The sequence below is a fragment of the Onychomys torridus genome, chromosome 1 (genome assembly GCF_903995425.1).
Source record: "Onychomys torridus chromosome 1, mOncTor1.1, whole genome shotgun sequence".
Taxonomy (NCBI): Eukaryota; Metazoa; Chordata; class Mammalia; order Rodentia; family Cricetidae; genus Onychomys; species Onychomys torridus.
In genome coordinates, this window is record NC_050443.1 from 30,337,981 (window position 1) to 30,355,009 (window position 17,029).

The window sequence follows — 17,029 nt, forward strand, 5'->3', positions numbered from 1 at the left end:
CTTGCCATCAACCCCTAGTTCATTCAGGTCCATCTCCTGTTAGCCTCCGCCATCTCAGTTGGGAGTTACTTTGGAAAGCTCGGCACTGTTTAATGGCACTTGCCCGTGCTTTCCTTCTGAAGAAGAGGGGTGCCACAGCCTCTTTTCCCTAAGAAGAGTAGGGTGTCCACTGTGCCTAGGAACTGCTGTCCTGGATAGGGGAACCAAGGTCTCAGAGCTAAGACAGTCTTGATGGGTTTATGGGCTTAGGACCTACATCTGGCCCTAAGTTACTAGGAATGTGCAATCAACCATTCCTCATCACCTAGATAGACTTGGGTGGCCTTGTGGGGATTCAAGGGATTAATATTTGTGTCATTTACTTTAAACTATTAACTATTTATTGTATCCGGAACCTGTGATTCAGCTCTCCCAACCAGACCCCGGGATGGGTGAGAGAATGGCTCCAGAGCCCTTGAGTAAGGGCTTACAGCAGTTAGGGAGTGATGTGTGAAGGTTCGGGGGAGTCAAGGGGGTTACCTTAGTGCTGTCGGGGGTCAGGTGGGTGTGGGAGTCCTTGAGCCTGGAGATGGAACTATGACACAGGCCCCCAGTGACTGCCATCAGTGTGTTGAAATTCTGTAGCTGGCGAAGCCTCTGGAAGGGAGGTAAGGGCAGAGGTAGGAGGCGCCACAGAACAGCAGCAGGATGGGGTACTGACTTAGGGGTTCCAGTCATGTGTTAGTGTGGACCAGGTGTGAGCAGATGAGTGGGTCAGGGTGGCAAGGTGCCAGGCAGATACTGTTGGGCAGATTCGGAGCACAGACAGGTGTGTGCCAGCCATGTGTAGAGAATTCAGAAACGCATCAGGGTGGCAAGGTGCCAGGCAGATACTGTTGGGCAGATTCGGAGAACAGACAGGTGTGTGCCAGCCATGTGTAGAGAATCCAGAAACGTATCAGGCTTCTAGGGGTCAAACAGCTCACACAGACGAGGGTCACACAGGTGAAGGCGTGACTGTGCCTGCGAGGTGGGTACCAGGTAGAACTGGAGGGATAATAGTGGTGGGAGGGTAAAACAAGCATGAGGTCCACAGGGCAGCAGGGGAACCCTTTCTCTTTCTCTCTTCTAAGCTTGAAGGGTGGAGGTCACTGTGGAGAGAGGTGAGGCAGTACCAACCAGAAGATGCTCAGGCCAAGAGGCCTCAGGGTGATGCCAGACCTGTTCCCAGGTCTAAAGAGCAAGATATAGCTCAGTGGTAGAGCCCCTGCCTAGAATCCCCCAGTGAGGGGCTGGGGGTGTGGCTCAGTGGTGGAGCCCCTGTCTAGAATCCCCCAGTGAGGGGCTGGGGTGTGGCTCAGTGGTAGAGCCCCTGCCTAGAATCCCCCAGTGCGGGACTGGGGTGTGGTTCAGTGGTAGAGCACCTGCCTAGAATCCCCCAGTGAGGGGCTGGGGTGTGGCTTAGTGGTAGAGCCCCTGCCTAGAATCCCCCAGTGAGGGGCTAGGGTGTGGCTCAGTGGTAGAGCCCCTGCCTAGAATCCCCAGTGAGGGGCTGGGGTGTGGCTCAGTGGTAGAGCCCTGCCTAGAATCCCCAGTGAGGGGCTGGGGTGTGGCTCAGTGGTAGAGCCCCTGCCTAGAATCCCCCAGTGAGGGGCTGGGGTGTGGCTCAGTGGTAGAGGACTTATTTAAGGGTGCAGGAGGCCTTGGGTTCAATCCCCAGTACTGAAAGAAATAGCCAAGCAAGAGGAAGCAAAGTGTTGGAAGGCTCATAAGGAAGGGCGTAATCTGCTTTGGAGATACTCAAAGAGGCCAGACCACAGGGCTTCCCTTTTCCCAGAAGGGAGGGGAGGCTGACTCAAGGGCTCAGGGCCAGAGCCATTAGACTAAGTCTCTTTGTATCTAAGAGTGATACAGTCACTGTCCAAAGACACCCAGGGGGCCTGAGGACTGGAGACACAGAGTGAAGACATGGAAAGGATCCTTTCTTGGCACTGGGGGATAGAATTTGATTTGGGGCTTGGAAAACGGTGCTAATTCCTCATTATAGAGCCAGCAGGTGAGGCCACGCATGGTTTGACTCTGTGACATCAAAGTCACAGCTAGATCCTTAGTCTCAGTATTTGGTGGGCTGAGGCAAGCAGATCTCTTTAAATTTGAGGCCATCCTGGTCTACATAGCAAGTTCCAGGGCAGACAGGACTATACAGAGAGACCCTGTTTCAGAAATAAAAGCAGAGGGGTGGGGCAGACACAAACAGAAAGACTGGGTGGTCAGGCAGGGGCTTACCTTCGCCACATGAATAAATTTGTCCAGTACCTGGGCACGTTGTGCAGGCCCAGGACGGCTTAGCACCATGACCTGCACCCAGCGGGACACACTGTTGCTCAGACCCACAGAACCTTCCAGAGCGGGACAACCCCTCACTGAGCCCTGCAAGACATAGCCCCGCAGGTCTTGGGGCTGAGGACGAGATTGGTCAGCTTGGGTCATAGTGCTCCTCACATGCCATCTTCCTGGCAGTCCCAACTTCTAACATCCTAGCATAGTCTGGTCTAAGGCTCCCCTCAGGCTACCGTAGGTCCCTGATATCATCTTGTCCAGTCTGTGTGCTCATTATTATGTGCATAACCGGGGCGTGGTCAGCAAAGGGAGGTGTGGGAAAGAGGACTTGAAAGCAGCTTCTACTTGTTCTACTCAGTAATATGTACGCACCACTCATGTCCACCACACAACACACACACACACACACACACACACACACACACACACTCACAACAGCTCAGTCTGGAAATCTGTCCTCTAAAGGAACCAGGTCCCCACTTTCCTCCAAAACAATGTCTAGATGTTAGCAGCTGATATATTTCAACATAGAACATGCAGTTGCCTTTAGGGAAGTGAAATACAGTGAATGCAAAGGTTTTCCTCAGATACTGTTAACTCTAACCATGTACTGGTCTTTGGGGTAGGAACTGTTAATACCCCGTTCTAATTTAATTTTTTTGTTTGTTTTTTTCTCTGTGTTATCCTGGCTGTCCTGGAACTCGCTCTGTAGACCAGGCTGGCCTTGAACTCACAGAGATCTGCCTGCCTCTGCCTCTGCCTCTTGAGTGCTGAGATTAAAGGCGTGCGCCACCACCACTTGGCTTCATTTTAATTTTTATCTGTATGTAGGGGGAGCTGAGGCATGGTAAACTGGCATGCTTGGTGGACACATGAGTAACTGATAAAGTATTCTGACCACGTAACTATGTGGGTCTATTGCTATAGGTAGTTTTGTGACTGGGTCTCCTGTAATCCAAGCTGGCCTTAAATTTTCTATGTCCTGCATCGGCCTCACAAGCACGAGGGTTTTAGCTCAGTGCCAACACACCACACTGCAGTGAGCACTTCTCAACTGGCCCTGTCATTCCATCAGCCACCTATGAAGTGGTGTGGTCTCCACCTTATGAGTGGGCACCTGAGAGGTGGGCAAACTGTTTCAAAGCTAGGTAAGGAGGCGCTGAGGAGGGCTGGGGCCATAGCTCCTCGGTAGGACGTCTAGCACTGCAGAAACCGGTTGTGTTGGTACACATCTGTAATGCTAGCACTCGAGATGTGGGGGACCTGAGTTCAAAGTCATCCTTGCTTATGTAGTTGGAGGCCATGAGACTCCTGTCTCCAAACAACGGGGCAGACAGGAAGTAAGAAATGAGTGGGGGTAGTGGGCTGCAGTGGCTCAATGGACAAAAGGCACTGAGCTGCATTCCTGGGACTCAGATGGTAGTAGAAAGAGAAGACTGATTCCTGCAAGTTTTTCCTGTTAACCACCACATCTCACAAACACGATAAATCTACAACCCCGCATGGATGCCTATGCCAGGAACACCCCCACCCCACCCCCATTCTGTTACCTGCTTAGTGGCAGACTCACCGTGATGGCCTGGAAGGACCGGAACTCGAGGTAAGTGAGGTGTTGAGCCAGCTCCTCTGACTCCAGGTGATCGAACAGCAAGGAGACTTTGCGCTTCTTGCCCAGGCCTGGGCTGCTCATGAGAGGTGGGGGGCCAGGTCCTCCGGGACTCAGTCTGGAGGCCAAGATGGACATGTTATTGGAGTGGCTCAAGAGTTGAGGGTTTGGGGGGACATGGTGGGTGTGGGCAGGATAGGGTGGGGCCAGGGGAGAAGGGTAGGGCTGGCTCACAGGTTGGAGGCATCTCCTAGGCTCCTTTGGGCCAAGTTGCCCTCCTGAGCTACAGTGGCCCAAAACCGACCTATGACTTCCTCCAGATGGGGCTCCTGGTGCACTGCCTCAGGGTGATGGGTCAGCCAGTACCTGGGAGGGGTCAGAGACAGGAGATCAACTTGGGCTGGCGGTAGGTAAAGAGACCTCTGTAAGGGGCCAGAGGCTAAGGATTACACATATGGGGAACTAAGGGCATTTACATGTGTATGGGTTTTCTGGAGTCAGGATTTAGAGGAGTGACTCAGAAGATGGGGAGATGTCTAAGGTAGGACTTGGGGGGCTCAGATTCTTAAAACAGGATAGGAAAAAACAGGATTGGGAAGCCAGACAGTAGGGGTGCCAGGAACTAGGTGGGGGTAAGATTTGGAGATTTGGGCAATATCACCAAGGAGAGTCTATGGGGTTCTGGGTCTCCAAGAACTGTGTGTTCTAAGGAGCAGGGGGCAGTGGTCTCAGGAACTAGGTTAGGGGTGGTTTTTAAATTGTCTTGAAAGATTTATTTTCATTTTGTACGTACGAGTATTTTGCCTACATGCATGTATATGTACCATGTGTGCCTGAAGAGGAGGCTGCCTGAAGAGGAGGCCAGAAGACAGCTCTGGGTCCCCTAGAACTGGAGTTATCAGCCACCGTGTGGGTGCTAGGAACTGAGTCCAGGTCCTCTGAAAGAGCAGCCCAGTGCTCTTAACTGCAGGGTCGTCCAGTCCCAGCGATGGTGTTTTAGCATGGGATTTTTTGTAACTTTTTTTTTTTTTTTTTTAGATGAAGGCCTTACTCTATAGCCCAGGCTAGCCTTAAATTTGAGGAGATCCTTTTACCTCAGGCTATCTCATGCATTACAGGATTACAGGCATGAGTTATCACACCGATTCTTAGTGTGAGATTTTAGAAAATGGGGCTGAGTGTACGGGGGGGGGTTGGGCTGAGGGGTCTTGGAGAGGTGTTTCATGGGGTTGGGGGTCTTGGCCCAGCCCTACCTGACCAGGTAACAGATCTGCAGCTGTCTTAGCTCCTGTGCATCTTTGGCAGCCTTCTGGTACTTGAGTTCTAGTCAAGGCTGTTTTCCAGCATCCCATTTGCCCACTGTGCCCTTCCTTCTCCCAAGAGTTTACAGGTCTGCCCTCAACCCTCTAGATGGAGATCACGGTTGTGGGAGGATATGAGGTCAGCAGCCGGGCAGCGAAGTCTGAGGATGGCAGCACCCAGCTGTGCATCATAAGCACCATCTTGAGAATGTGGTCTCCACGGCGTAGGCTGCCAGCTGAGTCTGGAGAAGGGAGGAGAGTCCGACTGGGTGGACAGGCTGTTGGTTCTACCTGTGATGTCCTGGAGGAACCTGGGCAAGCACTATGGCTTTCTCATTTGTCAGGTGCATGGGACGGCATGAGTTTGGTTCCTTGCCTTCAATTATCTCAAGGTGTTTTCCTTGAACTTTTTTTTTTTTTTTTTGGTTTTTTGAGACAGGGTCTCTCTGTGTAGCTTTGCGCCTTTCCTGGAACTCACTTGGTAGCCCAGGCTGGCCTGGAACTCACAGAGATCCGCCTGGCTCTGCCTCCCGAGTGTTGGGATTAAAGGTGTGCGCCACCACTACCCAACTTCTTTGATCTTTTAAGATTGATTTTTATTGTTTTAAATTGTGTGTGTGTGTGGGGGGGGGTTTGTTCACATGCATGCAGAAGCCCTCTCCTGCCAGGAGTATCAGGTTCCCTGGAGCTGGAGTTACATGTTCATGTAAGCCTTCTGACGAAGGTCCTGAGAACCAAACTCAGGCCCTCTGCAAAGACTTACGTGATTTTAATCACTAACCTGTCACTCCATCCCTCTCTTAATTCATTTTTTTGAGACAGGATATCACTATGTAGCCTTGGCTGGCTTGGAGCTCCCTATTTAGACTGGGCTGGCATCAAATTCACAGAAATCCATGCCTGCCTCTGCCTCCCGAGTGCTGGGATTAAAGGCGTGCGCCATATCACCCAGCTAGGCCTGGAACTTTCTCCTCCTGCCTGAACCTTCAAATCTACGCCACCAGACCCAAGCACTCTCTGGTCATTTAAGTAAAGAATTCACCCCACTCACCAACTTTCTAACCCTCCAGGGAAGCTGACAGGAGTGCTTAGCTGGCCCTTAGGCCGGGCTGGGGAGGGATGCTTACCGAAGCACTGGATACATTTCTCCAGTAGCTCCTCTTCACTGCAGCTGCCTTCATTCAGCACCCCCAGATTCATGGACGCCATAACCTTGATGATTTCCCGGGGGGTAGGGCACGTCTTGTGGCGGCGGGCCTGTCGTGGCCGACCTCGTCCTCCTGCCTTCCCAGAGCATTCCTGATGAGACTTCCTGTAGGTACACACACAAAAGCCCCACCTCAAAGCATCATGGGAGCCCCTTCCTCCAAGTACACGCCTAGAATTCCTCTTGGCCCCAATGCTTCTAGGCACCATGGACCAAAGTTCTCATAGAGCAAGGCCCAGGGTTACCCACTAGGGACTCATGGGCGATAAACCCCAAAATATTTCAGATGCCCCAGGCAATCATGATCAAAGACCCAAGACCAAGGGCCTTCCAAAAGCTTAGCTCACTCCTCTAGGCATTGACTTATTCCTTGTATTGTTTTTAAAGTTGGTGTACAAAACAGTGGGTTGCATTGTGACATTTTTCACACATAATATGTATCATTGTACCTGTACCTTGCCCCTATTTGTCACCCATTTGCCCTCCTTCATCTCGTTGGTTCCTTCCCTTTCCCGAATATCATCATTCTGCTTCCATATCACGTATGTGTGTGTGCAAGTATGTGTGTGTGCACATATATATAGGTCTCACATACAGAGGATAACACACGTAGTTGTTGAGTGTTTTGTCTCTCCTGTTACCCTCTGTTATGCTCACCTCTCTTCAAGTTCCCTTGACGATACAGCCCCAAAGCATCACAGGAGAAATTTGCTGTAAGCAGACCCCCAAGATTCATCCTGAGATTTCAGGGAACCCAAGAAATGACCCTGGGACCAACTCCAGTGCACACAAGGTATTCCATGAGTTGGCCTTCTGCCTCCTTCCTGCCAGAGCCAGAACGACTTCTAGAGTCTAGGAGTCACACTTGTGTGGCCCAGGGACGGAGCCGACTCATGTAGTCAGACCTCTGGAATCTATCCTGCCCCTGTAAGGCAGCAGACCCCTCATCCAAGCTCACCTTCACACGCACAAGAGTCTTAGCCTTAGCCTGTTCCTCCACATTTGGAGCCCAGAGAGGAAGTACCGGAACTTCTCCTGGGCTCTTCAGAGGTAGGCAGGGTCCCTGGGGCCACTGCCGCTTCAAGGAAAGTTTAAAAATAACCTTTCCTGTCTTGTGCCTCCTTAGGTGTCTCTCCCAGGTGGGGAGAAGGGGTGATGTGGGAGGGACAGAGGGAGGGTTAGATTCTAGCCTTCAGAGTCATTCAAAACTGGGTTCTAGAAATTTCCCATGGCCATGTGCCTTTTTATAAGTTACTCAATGACTTTCTAGCTCTTGGTTTCTTCTTATGAAAAAGTAGAGTCATCCTTGGATTTTCCCCAGGCTTAATAAGCCTGGCTCCTCAAAGGAGCCCAGCTGGTGGGGACACAGACATTGAGATGTGAAGAGAAAGCTATCTTGTAATTCTAGCAGCCTGGGAGATTGAGGCAGGGGGGGTGCAAGTTTGAATCTAGCCTGGGCTACAGAGCAAGACACAATTTAAAAAAAAAAAAAAAAGACAGGAGAAAGCAGCCAGGCTTCAGCATAGTGTGGGTGTGAAAACACAAACAGGGGCACCCTAAAATAAATCTGCCATGTCCCCTGCAGCATCATAAGGGCTTAATATAGCTGTTAAAGGTTAACTAATAATGGACATTTGCCGGGCACTAAGAAGTGGCCCAGGGGCTGAGCACTCTGTAAACAATCAGCATTTCTCAGGTGCCCACACCAAGTACCAAGTACCGGCATTCGGTACAAGCACAGCTTCTCAGGCCCCATGACAGGCCTGAGAATCTAAAACGTTAGGAGTGGATCCAGGGCTTTCCAAGCCCCCCATGCCCCTCTAAAGTGATACCCACAATAATTCTGACAAGTGGGTACTGAGACAGAGTAGTCCAGTAACTTACCTAAGGCCACACAGCCAGGAACCGAGGCACCTAGGATTCTCTCACTGTGTTGCTGAGTAGGAGTAGGGAACCCCTTTGCCCATCAGGGTCATGCTAACGAGACTGGGGGCCCTGCACCATCTTTCCTTATGCCAAAGACAAAAGCCTGTTTCCCACCCTGCTGGCACAGGAGGCCACCTGACCCTAACCTGCAGAGCGTCAGCGCCCCCCCCCCCCCCATTTGCATCTGGAGTGGTTTAAGAGGCAGGGAGCCTGCACAGACCTACGTCACAAATCTCTCTCCTGAGACACAGTCCTGCAGGAGCCTGGAGTTTCCAGTCCAGGGGGGCAGTGACCATAATAGGGGACAGGGAAGACCCCAGGGAAGACATAGGCAACCAGCTGAGGGAGCTAGAATGGAGGAAGGCAGGACAGCTCAAACTCCAGAGAGACAACAGCAATAACGGAGACTCAGGTGTTCAGCTCGCTGAAGCATCTCACCCCTCTGTCCCATGAGAGCCCCATCTGGGAGGAGTGGGGGCGTCCCTTCTCATATTGTCCCCCCAACCTCCTCACAGCCAGGGGTGCCAAGACTTTGGCTCTCCCAGGTCTCCTTGGGGAGGGTCATTTTACCTTTTGCTGTCTTTCCGGTTCATGTTTCTTGGAGGGGTGGGGGTCCTGACAGGAATGTGATCCTGTTCCTTCTCTGGCCAGATTGTCAGCCCCCTAGGAGCTGTGGCGTCCACAGTGTTTAGGAAGGAAAGAGGAACTGCCCCTCCCCATCCACCCCCAGGCCAGGGGGAAGGAAGAGGCTGGGGAGAGACCAAAGGCTCCCCTCCCCCCTCGTGGGGATCCCTGACTGCTGAGGTTTCCGGTACTGCCTACCCTCCTCAGCTGTCTCTGTAGTTATCTCCTTATCTTCCCCATGTCTGTCATACACACACACACCCCACCACCACCACCACCATCACCAGCAGCAGCAGCAGCAGCAGCAGCAGCAGCAGCTTTAAAAAGTTTGACTGATATTTATGTAAAAGCACAGGCTCAAAGGAAAAGTCTGTATTTCTTTCTTTTTTAATTTAACTTTATTTTTTAAAGTCAGACTCTCATGGAGCTCAGGCTGGCCTCGTACTCACAGCAAATTTCCTGCTTCAGCTCCCCCCTCCCATGCTAGGATTACAGCTGTGAATAGCATGGCTGGTTTGAAGGACACCATCTATACTTGGAAAACATTTTCATGTTATTATTATTTTTTTTTTTGTAAAGCCTTTATGTAGCGCCTACTGTGTACCATCTACTTCTCTAAGGTTTTGGGGTTTTTATTTATTTATTTTTTTCTAAAGGTATACTCGCCTTTTGTTGTATTTTATTTTCACTTTTAATCATGTGTTTGTGTGGGTCTGCATGTGGCTGTGTGCTCACAAGTGCTGGTAGGTGCCCCAGAGGAGGCTAAAAGCCTCAGATCCCCCTGGAGCTGAGTTCCGGGCAGTTGCCAGTTGTGAACCACGTGGCATGAGTGTTGAGGTCTTCAGCAGGAGAAGGGCAGCACCTTGGTTATCACTTCGTTACTAACTCAGTGCACTGCACTGGTTTTTGTTGTGGTAGGGTTTTTTTCCTTCTCTCTCTCTCTCTCTCTCTCTCTCTCTCTCTCTCTCTCTCTCTCTGTGTGTGTGTGTGTATGTTTCAAGAAATTTTTCATGTAGAACAGGCTGACCTCAGATTTTCTTTGTAGCTGAGGATAAACTTCCACCTCCATCTCCCAAGTGCTGAGATGGCAGCTGTGGCTCACCATGCCTGGTTCACATAGTGCTGGGTCCGAACCTGGGGATTTGTGTGTCCTAGGCAAGTCTTTATCAGCTGAGCCGCATCCTTCACTCCCAAGGTTATCTTTTGATAAAAATGTTACTGATAGAGGTAAACCCTGAGCCATCTTTCCAGCCCCTTCATACAGTTTTAAAACAGACAAAATGACTGGGTTTTGTTATTGTCTTGTTTTTTAGTTTTTTGTTTTTAAGACAGTTTCTCTGTGTAGCCCTGGCTGTCCTGGAACTACCTCTGTAGACCAGGCTCGCCTCAAACTCAGGGATCTGCCTGCCTGTGCCAGAATGACTGTTTTAAAGCCCTATCCCTTTCCGCTGCTCCTCTTAGGCTCTGTGAACAGTACTATACACAATACATTATTCGGTTTTGTCTCAACCGTTTCCTGTATATATAATATAGTTTTGTACCCATGGAAACGGACTTTACTCTTGTGTATGTATGTTTTGTTCTTTTATCTAAATGTGTCATGCTTGACATAATTTTAATTGAAGTACCAAAAAAAGAGTACACACTGAAATTAGGCTGAAGAATTGTCACTGGCTGAGGAAACCCCCACCATGCTCACATCAAGGACAGGGCATCAGCTAGGCCTAGTGTTACACACCTCTAATCTCCAGTGCTTGAGGTGATGCTGGATGATTGGGAGTTCTAGGTCATCCTCTGCTACTTGTTGAGTTTGAAGCCACCCTAATCTACAAGAGATTCTGCGGGGGGGGGGGGGGGGGGGGAGCCAGGTGGTGGTGGCACACACACTCAGAAAGAAGGCAGAGCCAAGAGGAGCTCCATGAGTTTGAGGCCAGCCTGGGCTACAAAGTAAGTTCCAGGAAAGCCAGGGCTATATAGTAAGACCCTGTCTTGAAAAACAAACGAAACAAGACAGTCCAATTGTGGTGGCTCACATACTTTTAATCCTAGCACCTTTGGTGGGGTCAGGGGAGACAGGGCTGTATCAAGACTTACCTGGTCTACATAGCTCTAGACTGGGGCTAACCCCCCCCCCCCAAAAAAATTCCAAAACCAAAAATGTCAAATGACTCCGGAACATTTTAATCTCTCTTGGTTCCCTTGTCTCCCATCACTGCCTCCCACCGTTTATCTGCAGTCTCATTTGTAACAGAGTAGTTTGATCTGCTTTAAAACTTACTGAGGGGCTGGAGTGACAGCTCAGCAGTTAAGAGCACTGGCTGCTCCTGTGGAGAACTGGAGTTCAGGTCCCAGCACCCACATTCAGCAATTCACAACCATGTGTAACTCCAGCTCCAGGGGAATCTAATGCCCTGTCCTCTAAAGGTATTGGCACGCACTCACGTACAGACACAAATACCTGTACATAATTAAAAAAATAATAAAAACACATCTTAAAAAGTACTGTTTGTGCATGCACTCATGGGTTGTGTCAGGTTTCTTCCATCCATCTTTCTGCTTTTGTTAGTGTTAACCATGTTATTTTATTTGGATACACTCACACGCTTTGTGTTACTGTGTTGTCTTTCATCTGTACTAGTGCATGACTGGTTCATCAATTTTCTTACAATGGACAGTTGAGTTGCTTTCTTGGCTCTGTTAAAAACAGCACATTTCAGGGCTGGAAGGATGGCACAGTGGGCCTCCAGAGGCCCCAAGTGCAATTCTCAGCACACACATGATGGCCCCAAACTGACTTAATTAACTCTAGTTTCAGAGAATTTCTACTGGCCTCTGAGAGACCACGTATGCACATAATAGACGCACATATATGCAGGCAAAACACTGATATGTTTTGCCAGGAGAGGGCTGTTTTGTGTTCCGAGACAGGCTCAGGTAGCTTAGGCTGTCCTTGAACTTGCAATGTAAGAGAAGGATGGCCTTGAATGCCTGATCCTCCAGCCTCCACCTTCCAAGCGCTGGGGTTCCAGGTGTGTGCTACCACTCCCCCAAATGCATTTGTTCTTACCACACCATGATGGAACCTAGAGCCTGCACATTCCAGCGGGTGCTCTCCCACTGAGCCCTGGTGGGACTACTCAAGCATTCCGCTCTTGGTGAACATAGAGCCTGCAATTCTGTAGGTCAGTGTCCAGGAGTAGAATAAATGGGTCATAGGAGAAGGATCCTGCCAAACCTAGTACTTTAAGTGGGTTCAATGAAACAGCACTTTCAGGAGAGTATGCTTGATCCTTTCTTTTTCACTGAAAGTGGTCACCGCTGGGTATCTTTTTACATAGCCAAGAAGGCCTACTTTAGTTCTCCCATCAAATGAAGTGCCCTGGTTTGGTGCCCCCTCTCTTCCCAGCTCTTTGCCTTCCTGTGTCTCCAGCAGTGCAGTCCTTCAATGACACAGAGGCCCGCCGCTTTCCCCCAGCACCAGCTTAGCCTCCAGTGTGAGAGTATCTCCAAGCCCTAGGGATGCAGAAAAGCCTCCAAAGAAGGAGGTGCAAGAGGGCCTTGGTACTTGTGCATAAACACTCAGCCTTCAAGGCCCACTGGATGATCATTCCCACCTCTAAGAACATGGTGACCACAAAGGAAGAGCCTCTGAGTAAAAGAGCAGAGACCCACACCGGGGAAGCGCGTGCATTTGATAGCATCAGAGTAGATTTCTTTCCATGAGGCACCAATATTAGCTGGCTGGAGGGGAAAGGTGTTTGCAATGTTAAAATTCCAGAAAGTATCTAGAAGGTCAAAAGAACAGCTGTAAGTCAAGACACAAGGAGAGCAACTCCAATAGAAAATCAGCTGGAGGGCTTGCTCAGGGCATAAGAGCACTTGCTGTCCAAGCATGAAGACCTGAGTTTGGATCCCCAGCACTCATATAAAAAGCTGGGTATAGGGGCTGCAGAGATGGCTCAGTGGTTCAAACACTTTCACAGTGGTTAAGAGCCCTTATTGCTCTTGTAGAGGACCAGCGTTCAGTATCTCCCCACCCCCAATCCCACACCAATGTCAGGTCGTTCATAGTGGCCTGGAATTCCAGATCCAGGGGATGCAGCATCCTCTAGATGATACACACACACTCATTTTCTTTTTTTTTTTTTTTAAAGCTAAGTGTGGTGGCTGGGGAGATACTGTAATGGTGACAATGCTTGTTGGGGAACAGCAAGCATGCACCAGTTTTGATCCTCCAAATCCACATAAATACTGGGTGGATACGGTAGCTTTTGTGTAATTCCAGAGCTCAGAAGGAAGAATGTGATTCTCCAGCAAGCCTGTCATCTCACTACTTGGGGGACTGAGGCGGGAACATCAGGTGTTTGAGGCTAGCTCAGGTTACATAGTTGACACTGTCTCAAACAGTAAGCAATCAAAACTAAAAACAACAAGAAATAGACAAATAGGAAAAAAAGAAAGTGGGCAAAGAGGACGATCAGGTCGCAATGACTCCCAAATTTCTGACAGCTCCCAGAGAAAATACTAGAAATCATTGATACTGACTAGTGACTGCAAGTTGGCCTATAAATCTGTTAAACCTTAGTAGTCAGGGAGCTGGGGAAATGGCTCAGTCAGTAAACAGCTCACCACACAAGTGTGAGGACCTGTGTTCAAGCTCCAGCAACCACCCAAGAAGCCAGGCGAGGAATGCTTTATATGCCAGTGCTGGGGAAGCAGAGATGGGTAGATCCTGGGGACTGGCTGGCCATCCAGCCTATCCTGATGGTGAGCCCCAGGCCAGCTGAGAACAGTGCCTAAGGTGGTCTTTGTCCTCCATACACACGTGCACGCATGCTCATCCACAGCAACGTGCACCCATGTAACCCCCACCTCACACAGATGAGAAGATGCCAAGTGGAGGTTGGGAGAGGGAGACTGGAATTGTTGCATGGTGACAGCAGGTACCACTCCCCAGGTTGCTTATAAAGGAACTGTGTTTCACCTAGCACTCTAGTTCTGGAGAGTGCACGCCAAAATGGTGTCAACTCCATAAAAAGATGTCTCTCTTCACTTTTCCTATTATTGAGCTATCTGATGCAAGGAACTTAGTAAGGAAGGGTTTGTTCTGGTTCTACTGTGATGGTCCCGACCACCATTGAGGGAGCAGGAGGCAGCTGGTCATGCTACATCCAAAAGCAGGACACAGAGAGAAATGAATGCTGTTCTCCAGCTTGCTCTCTCCTTTTTATTTATTTGGAGACACTGAATCTGTCTTCCTCAGTTAAACCATCTGCACATGCTGTCCCGGACACTCCTGAGGCTTGGCCTTCCCAAGCATTCCTAAATCCAGTCAAGGTGACAATGTGCATTTACCATGTCAGGTGATACCTGCAAGGATAGTTATAGGAGCAAGAGGCAGCTTAGGTGTCCACCCCAAGGAAGGGGTGGATAAGCAGAAAGAAGTCCCTCAAAGCCACCGTGGCCACCCACCAGGTGTCCAGAAAGCAACAGCGAAAAGCCTTACAACGTAGAGATGGCTAAAGAGCTAAGAAACACTGTTAATATCCTATGATATAATGCATAGTTCCACAATATATATATAACAACATACATAAGCAATATATATGTATATATATATATATATATATATATATATATATATATATATATATATAACTATATAATGTACTGGATTATATCATTTAATAATGTAATATAACTTGTTAATCTCAGCACTCAGGAGGCAGAGGCAGAAGGATCTCCATGAGTTTAAATCTAGGCTACTCAGTAAGACTCTATCTAAAAAAAAAAAAGTAATACAAACTTAAGATGCCATTTCATACAAGTGTATTATTACCAGTGTTTAATAAGCAACATCCGCATTAGAAAACACTTTATTAATAGTTTTGTTGAACTATAGAATACTGGTTTTAATTGTGTGTGTGATGTGTGTTCATGTATGCTACTGTAGGTGTGCATGCTGCAGTGTATGTATGGAGGGCAGAGGACAACCTCGGTGTCATCCTAACTCTCTGCCTTGGCTGAGGCAGGGCCTCTTCAGTGTTCACCTCTACACACAGGCTAGCAGGCCAGCAAGCTCTGGAGATTCTCAGCTTCCCCCCCCCATGGTCACCCCCTCCCTCATGGTCACCCCCCTCTCATGGTCCCCCCCATGGTCACCCCCCTCATGGTCACCCCTCCCATGGTCACCCCCCTCCCATGGTCACCCCCCTCTCATGGTCACCCCCCTCTCATGGTCACCCCCTCTCATGGTCACCCCCCTCCCATGGTCACCCCCCTCCCATGGTCACCCCCTCTTATGGTTTATATATATGGTGTTGGGGATTGAACCCAAGACTCTGCACATGCTAGGCAAGCCCTCTACTAATCTAACCCCACCCCACCCCTGCCTTAGTTTATCTTTCAGATTTTTTTAAAGATTTATTTTTTTTAAGACTTGTTTATTTATTATATATACACTATTCTGCCTGCATGTGTGCCTGCACACCAGAAGAGGGCACCAGATCTCATTACAGATGGTTGTGAGCCACCATGTGGTTGCTGGGAATTGAACTCAGGACCTCTGGAAGAACAGCCAGTGCTCTTAACCTCTGAGCCATCTCTCCAGCCCTATCTTTCAGGATTTATTTAAGGCTATGTGTATGGGCATTTGGTCCGGTGCCTGAGGAGGTCAGAAGTGGGTATCAGATCTCCTGGAACTGGAGATATGAATAGTTGTAAGCCACCATATGGGTGTTAGAAATGAAACCAAGGTCGTTTGCAAGAGCAGATGTGCTCCTAATTCCTGAGCTCTCTCCTGCCCCTAAAAACAATTTAAATTACATTAAAAAATGGTGTGTGTGTGTGTGTGTGTGTGTGTGTGTGTGTGTGTGTGTGTGTGTGAAGAGGTTGCCTATGCCATGTGGAGATCAGAGGTCAACTTACTGGGGTCAAATTCAGGTCATCAGTCTTGGGGGCAAGCACTCCCACCAGCTGAGCCAAATTGTTGGCTCTTATTTTATTTAATGTTGAGACATATAGGCTTGTCTGGCCTGGAACTCTTGGCTCTTATTTTGTACTTTTGAGACAGAGTTTCATGTAGCTCAGGTTGGCCTGAAATGTACTGTGTAACTAGGGCTGATCTTGAATTCCTAATCTTTTTCCTTTACCTCCTAAATTGGGGGGTTACAGGCTTATGCCACCACATGACTAAATTAGAAAAATCAAATGCAAATACGGAGATGTCAAAGGCTAGCTGCTAGGAACCCCACATTTAGGTCCAGATCCCCAGGTCAGTCCAAGGAGCCTGACTCCAGCTCCCAAACTCTGTCTTTGTCTTCAGACACTGTGAGTGTGGTGGAAGTGTGACCCCCAAAGGTTGCTTTGAGGACTACAGGACATTTAGGATGTCTTTGCAGGCCACATGTTTTATTTTCTGCTGTTAAGGATGCCAAAAATAGCAGGGTTGTGAGACATGAGTGATAATAAAAAGATCTTAGCTCACACCTGAAAGGCAACAGGTGGGTAAGAGACACCAGCTGGGACTTTTTCAAAAGGCAGTTTTTAGTTCAGAGGCGGGGACGCATTTCTGTAACCTCAGCACTAGGGAGGCAGATGCCTGGCGGACAGGCAGACAGACAGATGGACAACACACACACACACACACACACACACACACACACACACACACACACGTTGTTTTGAGATAGGGTACCACGCAGCCCAGGCTGGCCTCAAACTTGCTATGTAGCTGCGGATAACTTGTCTCCACCTTTCTGAGCACTGGGATTGCAGACATGCACAATCACACCCAGTTCATGTGCTGGAACCCAGGTTTTTGTGTAAACCAGACAAGCACTCTACTAACTGAGACACACCTGGAGCCCTGCTTTTGTTTCCGATTTGAGACAGGGTCTTTTTATGCAGCCCTAGCTCCAAATTTGCAATCCTTCTGCCTCAACCTCTTCAGAGCTTGGATGACAAGCCCGTGCCACTGTGACGGGCCCTAATTGTGTGTGTGTTTTAAGTTAGTAGGTGTGGTACGCATCCAGGCACAACTGTGAG

General features: G+C 49.1%; 1 protein-coding gene across 1 annotated transcript in view; it reads right to left on the minus strand.

Annotated features, from left to right (window-relative positions):
* Positions 1 to 9,043, minus strand: part of Rasgrp4 (RAS guanyl releasing protein 4) — a 15,235-nt gene extending 6,192 nt beyond the window's left edge. Inside the window, exons 1-8 of the mRNA XM_036203202.1 lie at positions 8,930 to 9,043; positions 6,354 to 6,538; positions 5,363 to 5,468; positions 5,179 to 5,241; positions 4,160 to 4,291; positions 3,890 to 4,043; positions 2,266 to 2,439; positions 520 to 636 (exon numbers count right to left, since the gene is read on the minus strand). Of these exons, the coding sequence (XP_036059095.1) occupies positions 520 to 636; positions 2,266 to 2,439; positions 3,890 to 4,043; positions 4,160 to 4,291; positions 5,179 to 5,241; positions 5,363 to 5,468; positions 6,354 to 6,538; positions 8,930 to 8,952 (954 nt within the window). The 5' untranslated portion in view covers positions 8,953 to 9,043. The remainder of the gene's footprint in view (positions 1 to 519; positions 637 to 2,265; positions 2,440 to 3,889; positions 4,044 to 4,159; positions 4,292 to 5,178; positions 5,242 to 5,362; positions 5,469 to 6,353; positions 6,539 to 8,929) is intronic.
* Positions 9,044 to 17,029: the final 7,986 nt, after the last annotated feature.